A 7965-nucleotide genomic window follows, 5' to 3' on the forward strand; every position below is an offset into this window, starting at 1 on the left:
TGTAGTTGTTCAATAATAAAATGAATCCTCAAAAATACAACTTGCCTAAAAATTTTGCACACAGTGTAGATCTATTATTAATCTGCCTTCAATTCCACCTAAGATCTTATTGTCTATATGTTATATAATTATGTTATACTATTTATGAGTGCAGATTTCTATTGAGAAACAAATATTGGAGCCCTATGTGCAGGTCGAGTCAGGCTATCAAAGTAAATCAAGGTCTTAAAGTTTGAATTCAAAGGTTAATTCTCCTCAAACCTCATGTCAATATGAGGAGCTCAAGCACTGAGCCACTGAAGCTTCACTAAACCTTCTCTTAGAAGTAAATTTGATAGTAAATCAGTGAACATTTCATTCATGTTTCCATCAAAGCGGTGTTCTCTCCCCTTTCCACAGCTCTTCTGGGATCCCTCCTTGCCAGCCGTGCATCTCTGCCCTGCCATGAACATTTCCCTCACTGGACTGAGATTCACCTATGAAGTGGTTGAGCATCCGTTCGGCCGACTGCAGGCTGGCCAGGCTGCCATCATCCTCTGACATTCTGCTTTCAATCGGCCCCAACATACCCACGTCCCTGTCGTTGCTTGCTATCCAGTGATGGATGATCTCATTATCCAGGTCTTCGATGGCTTCGTCCGCTTGGTGGAGGTCCATCATGGCCTCTGTGCTTCTCAGCTCCTTCTGTATGAGATGCAGAGGGATCTCCTCCAGGCTAGCTGAGCGGATCAAGGTGGCAGAGCCCATGGTTGAACTAGTGGTGATCCTGTAGGGGCCCTCGCCTGTCATGCCGACAGACAGGTTGTCGTTGTGTGTGGTGAACTGAAGATGAGGTATCTGCATGGGGTGTGGATAGTGTTGCATGGAAATCACCTCACCCCCTGACCCGCTGTCTTTGTCCATGTCTCCTTCCCTGTATCCCCATGCTGGACCTCTGTTGGACCCTGTCAGTATGAATCGTGGGGTGTCTTCGCCAAACTCCGACCAGTCAGACTCCGACTCCTCTGGAACCGAGCCAAGAGACTGCTCCTGCCCGCCCACTTTGGCCGTTCCATAGTTATCGCTGTCCATGAACTCCTCCGGAGGAGGAGCGATGGGGAGCACTGATGTGACCTACGGTAGGTACAGGTTACATATGAAAGTCAGAGAATGAAGAAGAGGTTTTTGTAATAATAAAATAAAATACACCTGTTTATGGTTAAAGGTCACATAGTATGCTAATTTTCAAGTTCAAAATTGTTATTTGAGTTTCTTCAATAATATTTGTTTCATGGTTTAGTCAAGTGTCCAAAAATCAATATATATTTCTCACAGTGCAGAATGTTCTCTTTTCGGCATTTGTCTGACACGCTCAATTTTAGAGCCTGTCTCTTTAGGCCCCGCCTACCAAAAAGCCCTGTCTGCTCTGATTGGACCCGAAAAAACCTGGTATTTGGGGTGTGCTTATCACAGGTGGAGTTAGTGCTATGCTAGGGAGGTTAATTGGGGGGGGGGGGGGCGTAGAAATCTGACTGGAGTTTTTGAACACAGGTTTTCAGAAAAGTGCATAAGTAGAAAAAGAGAGGGTTGTTTTTTCTCATAATCTGTGATGGTGTTCTTGCCTCGGAATTTGTGTGGAGTCACTGTCTGCCTAGAATTTAAAAGGGATGTGAAGATCTTACATTGAATGTTTCCGCACCGTTGTCAACTTTTGCATCAGAAAGCTTCTCCGACAGTGAGGAAATCCGATGGTTCAACTTCTCACGCTCTCCTTCCATACTCAGAGCCTAACAGGGAAAGTACAGGAAGCACAAAATGTAGCACCAAATAATCATTTAGTAAGTTGGGAACTGCACTTTACTGTCACAGAGTTTTAGTAACTTTTACTCACCACTGAATGAAACATTTGCCCCGGAAGATTATTCTGCTGTGTGGAGGTGCTGTTGTTGTCTATTCTAAAACAAAGCACAGACAGAAAGAGAGGGAACTTATTCAACAAAAGAACAATACATGGCAATTTGCATTCAATATTCCACAGTGTGTGAGATAAGGAATTTCACTACCATTTGCATCATTGGCGGCTATCTGATACAGTTATTGAAAACAGAATCTCGAATGTCATACAAAGCTTATTTTTCAGGACAACAGATCAGGACAGACTGAGCCTGATTAGATTGGATTATACATTCAAATCGTTGAGATCCATTGCATAGATACATAGACTACTTCACAGGTAAACAGTGCATTACATTTCCTCACTAACAGTACAAACAGAACCTCACATGAAACCGACTTTACGGGTTTACTAGATTTAGAAATTAATTGATCTTCAGCCTATTAAGTGTGGAACCCTAAATTGTCGGCAAGTTGATATCCCTTATAAAATCTGAAAAATATTTAATCTTTCATAACAGCTTAACTTTCTAAGTATTTGGCCCAAAACCTCTGTGCATATTCATAACATAGGAATAACCATTTTCTCTATAAAAACAAATGTATACTCCAAGAAAAAGGAAACGTGCAAATAAGCATATTTTGATTTTTATATCAGGAGGTCTAAACAAAATGTGTTGTCTGTGCATTCTCTACCTCTTAAACCTCTCTTTGAGGCTCCTGAGCTCTGACCGTGTCCTCAGAAGTTCTGCCTCCAAAATCTTTTGGCTGCTTATGAACTCCTCTCCCAAACATTCCATCCTCACTGCCGTCTGCAGCAAACTTTGATGCAGCCCTTCATTCTGTAGTATCCTACCAGGATAGATACAAAAGCAAGAGGTAAAGCTGAGTGAGACAATGTACATGAGCATTTATTCATTAAGACATTGTTTTATGGCTCTCATCTCCCTCGCTTTACACACTGAGTGTTAAGCAGGCCAGTGTTTTTCTTTCATATTCACATGCAAAAATATTTTAGTTTGCAACCAATGAATATAATGTACACTTTTATTATTGTGGTGTTCACCTGACTATGACGTTGACCAGTTAACAAAACCAAAAGAGTTACTGTAAATCACACTTACATGACTGATCCAGCGTCATGTGCCTTTTCCTGTAAAAAAAGAAAGCAATATAACTTTGACAAGAGAAATGACTTTCAGAAATACTATTGATGATGAAGAACAGAAAACATCAATATGGAATGCCAATTTCATTACCATTAGTTTGTGCATGATAAGTAATCCATTGTTACTGTCCCCACTGTGACATGCATGCTGCTGCCCAAATCAATAGTCTAGCAAATGAGTGGAACATAATTACATAACCTGTTAATCAAGCATGTATAATGAGGGCAGCTATTGACCTGCCAATAATTATGTTTTACACATATTAGGAGGATTCTTGAATGTGGTAAGTCTCCTTACTGTATGTAATGTTGAGCCACTGAAGCTTGTCTGTTCCTCATCCTGACACCTGGGTGAATCTGCTTTGCTGGAAAGAGACTGTTGCTGATGGTGATGGTCTGTACTGTGGTGGTCTCCATGGTGATGCTGATGAGATTCACTGTGGTGGTCTCCATGGTGATGCTTATGGTCTGGACTGTGGTGGTCTCCATGGTGATGGTGATGACCTGGACTGTGTTTGTCTCCATGGTGATGCTGATGAGATTCACTGTGGTGGTCTCCATGGTGAGGCGTATTGACAGGACTGTGGTGGTCTCCATGGTGATGCTTATGGTCTGGACTGTGGTGGTCTCCATGGTGATGGTGATGACCTTGACTGTGTTTGTCTCCATGGTGATGCTGATGAGATTCACTGTGGTGGTCTCCATGGTGAGGCGTATTGACAGGACTGTGGTGGTCTCCATGATGATGCTGTTGGACTGGACTGTGGTGGTCTCCATGGTGATGCTGATGAGATTCACTTTGATGGTCTCCATGGTGAGGCGTATTGACAGGACTGTGGTGGTCTCCATGGTGATGGTGATGACCTGGACTGTGTTTGTCTCCATGGTGATGCTGATGAGATTCACTGTGGTGGTCTCCATGGTGAGGCGTATTGACAGGACTGTGGTGGTCTCCATGTTGATGCTGATGGTCTGGACTGTGGTGGTCTCCATGGTGATGCTGATGAGATTCACTGTGGTGGTCTCCATGGTGAGGCGTATTGCCTGGAATGTGGTGGTCTCCATGGTGATGCTGTTGGACTGGACTGTGGTGGTCTCCATGTTGATGCTGTTGGACTGGACTGTGGTGGTCTCCATGTTGATGGTGATGGTCTGGACTGTGGTGGTCTCCATGGTGATGGTCTGGACTGTGTTTGTCTCCATGGTGATGGTCTTGACTATGTTTGTCTCCATGGTGATGCTTATGAGATTCACTGTGGTGGTCTCCATGGTGATGCTTATTGCCTGGAATGTGGTGGTCACCATGGTGAGGCTGATGGTCTGGACTGTCGTGGTCCCCATGGTGATGCTGTTGGACTGGACTGTTGTGGTCTCCATGGTGATGGTGATTGTCTGGACTGTGGTGGTCTCCATGGTGATGCTTATGGTCTGGACTGTGGTGGTCTCCATGGTGATGCTGTTGGCCTGCATCCTGGTGGTCTGCATGGTGATGCTTATGGTCTGTACTATGGGGGTCTCTATGATGATGCTTATGGCTTGGAATGTGGTGGTCTCCATGGTGACGCTGATGCGATTCACTGTGGTGATCTCTATGGTGATGGTGAGGTTCGTTGCGGGGATCATTATGGTGATGACGACGAACAGAGCTGTGATGGTGATGAGGATGTGTTGGGATGTGGTGGTCGCTATGCTGCTGATGAATTGTTGGGCTTTGATCTACATGGTGTTGCGGTGTGGTAGGGTGTTCAGGGTTTGGATGGTTGCTATGGTGGTGGTGACCTGAACTGTAATGGTCTCCATGGTTACTTGTTGGGGTGTGGTGACCTTCACGATGATGAATTGGGCTGTGGTGGTCTCCATGGTGATGATGAGGAGTTGTAATATGGCCATGGTGGTGCCCATGGTGATGGTGATGAACTTGACCATGGTGGTCTCCATGGGGATGATGTTGAGTTGGACTGTGATGCCCTTCATGGTGGTGTTTAGGGTTGTAGTGGTCTCTATGGGGATTAGAAGTGTTGTGGTGGTCACCATGGTCATAGTTAGGACTGTGATGGTGTTTGTGGTGACGGTGAGAACTTGGGCTGTTGTGGTGATGATGATGAGTACGGTTGTGATGTTCACTTTTGTGATGCTGATTGTAAGGCTTATGAGAAGGTGAAGGAGAGCGATGCTTAGAACTTACAGACAAAGTGCGTTTTTTCAAAAGGCTAATATCAGTGCAGCTTTTGGGCCTGTGATCCATGCTATGGGCTGAGTCTGCAGAGCGGTGACTGTGAGTGCTGGTGAACGATTTAGAGTGAGACAGCCGAGAGGAGTGCCGAGATGGCCGGGAGGAGTGCTTGCTGGTATGGGAGTGATTGCTGGAGGTAATTGAGTCTGCACTGACAGGTCGACTCCTCTGCTCTCTGGGTTTCTCAGTGCTGCGGTGTTCCCTCCTGGATCTGACAGGGGCCTTTCCTGCACTGCGGGGTCTTTGAGCATCTGTCACCCCAAGAGTGGTGAGTCTCATGGGGCTGAGCACCTGCCGAGTGATCTCATTAAGGAAGGCGGAGAAATTCTTCTTTTCCTTCATTATATTCTTTCTGGCTTCAATTTTTTTCTTCTCTTGTTCTTCTTCATCCTCATCCTCACATTCTCCTTCGTTAGGTCTAGCGAGACTCTCCATTGATTTGGCTTTGCGGAAACTTCCATCATTTCCAGAGTCTCTTCTACTCCTCCGTGTGTTCTTCAAGGTCCCGCCCTGAGTGGACCCACTGTGAGAGGACTTGCCTTTCCCTCGTTCCTTTTTGGAAGGCAGAGTGATCAGGTGATCTTTTTTCTCTATCAAGGGGGCTGTGTCTTCTTCTTCTTCAAAGGTCCTCTCTTTCCTGGAAATGTCCACGCAGGACTGCGAGTGCTGGGGCTTGTCAGGTGGATGTCCATCCGAACACTCATCGCTGGCCTCTGAGGACAGGCTGGAGGAAGACGCTGACGAAGAGGAAGAAAAGGAAGAAGCGGAGGAGGAAGAGGAGGATGCTGAAGAAGAGGAAGAAGAAGAAGAAGAAGAGGAAGAGGAAGAAGAAGAAGAAGAAGAAGAAGAAGAAGAGGGGGATGAAGGTAACCCAGTTGAAGTGTTCAGGGTGGTCACTGAAAGAGAAACATGGCGATGGTTTTGCTTGAGATCAGGACGGTGAGAGTGAGACGTCACGTCATCGTCTAACTGATGTCGGTGGTTCGGGGGATGATCAATGAAAATGCTGTCCTCTGATGCTGAATGGGTGCTATTTGAAAAAGAAAACATGGGTGTTAAAGGCAAATGGATACCAATTTAAGGATTAGACAATAATAATAAATATTTTTGCAGAAGCAGAAAATTGCAAATAGGAACAGTTCTCAACAAATAAACTCAGAAAGACAATAATGCTACATTAAAGCTTTAGTGCGTAACTTCTGTTGCACTCATGAGGGATTCTGAGTGATTACAACAACACTATCGGTGCATCTACATTAAGTAAGCCTTCAGGGATTGCGTATGGATTTCATACCTTCTGCTGTACGTCCCAGGTTTTTCTTAACAGTAGAATAAACAACTAAAACATTCCTTGAGTGGTGAAAAAAGTTATGCACTATAGCTTTAAAAGTAGGCACAAATTCACTATGTTAGCACAGACATGTAAAAGTTGGTAACATACGCATGGCTATCATTGTCATCCGACTGATGGTCCTGGGGTGGCGGTTGCTGTTTACGTTGATGACGGTGGCCTTGATTTTGGCGCTTTGTTTGTTGAGATTTTGATTTAGCAGTCTTTCCGCGCTTGTGGTCCTTAGCTTGATGGGCATTCATTGCAGACATATTACCTCTGGTGTCCAGTTTAGGATGTAAAGGTCTGAAATATTACTCCATGAACCGGTGCTGCAGCCGAGAGTCGTCTTCAGAAACTGGCACGATGTTGATCCCTGGGGAAATATTTTACTTCTTCACAACTTTGTCATATGATTTAGTCTGCTGCGGCTATTTATTACTTCGCCCATTTAAAAAATTTGAACAAAAATAGATACTTAAGTGTTAAATCATTCCAATATTGCAGTGAATTAGGAAAAACATGGTGATTACGTAAAATTAAACAAAAATGACTATTTCATAAAAACTATACTGCTTGTTTGCGAAACGTAAGATTATACCCAACATGCAGAGAAAAGGCATATGTAAAAAATAGTCAGAGGAACATGTAAAACTCAGCTTTGCAAAGTAACAAGCAAAGCTATGACACATTTAATTATAAAACAGGTGCTAGGTTTGTAAAGCAAGTAAATTCAAATTTAGAGAAGCTACTCCAGACGTGTATCTGTAATCTATCACACAGCCAATATCCGTACTTACCTTCTGAAAGACGCCAAAGGAGTGACACAGGCAGTGGGGCTCAATGAAACACAATGACACTCTCTTTCTCTGTGATGCACCTTTTAACTGAAATGGGAATCACATGGGAAAGCCACACACACACTCAAACATCAATATATACTTTTGACCCACCCAATGACATGCAGGCCAGTTGTTGCACACAGCTGCTTTCAACTGTAATGAACCGTAAACTGTTCTTTACATGATGGCTTTATGCATGTATCTGAAAGACAACAGTGTTTTTTGTGAACATTCTTTAGGTGTCAGAGGTCAGCTCAGGTGGAAGACTCAGGAGACTGGTTTGGTGTATGCAGTAATAATGTATTGAAGCTCGGTCGAGGATAACAGAACAGCAGTACAAGATAATTACCACTCAATTCAGAAAATCACTTCCTGAGATTAGTATTGTAAAGGGATAGTTCAGTGTTTTTGAAGTTGGATTGTATGAGGTACTTATGCATAGTTAGTCTGTTACCTTTAATTATACTGTTAAAGTGAATCTGTATAACTTGAGGTATGGTAGTGGATGGGTGTCAGATAT

The 7965-nt window shown here is 43.9% G+C and overlaps 1 protein-coding gene across 1 annotated transcript; it reads right to left on the reverse strand.

Annotated features, from left to right (window-relative positions):
• Positions 1–369: 369 nt before the first annotated feature.
• Positions 370–6862, reverse strand: LOC307261048 (uncharacterized protein; the record flags this gene model as incomplete). Its single annotated transcript, XM_080041485.1, has 9 exons — positions 370–1113; positions 1662–1766; positions 1871–1934; positions 2569–2724; positions 3388–4316; positions 4367–4756; positions 4847–5040; positions 5165–6169; positions 6715–6862. The coding sequence occupies 9 exons, from the start codon at positions 6860–6862 to the stop codon at positions 370–372; spliced, it is 3735 nt and encodes a 1244-aa protein (XP_079897611.1).
• Between the last annotated feature and the right edge of the window lie 1103 nt (positions 6863–7965).

This window comes from Ammodytes marinus, assembly GCF_949987685.1.
Source record: "Ammodytes marinus genome assembly, chromosome: 14".
Lineage (NCBI taxonomy): Eukaryota > Metazoa > Chordata > Actinopteri > Uranoscopiformes > Ammodytidae > Ammodytes > Ammodytes marinus.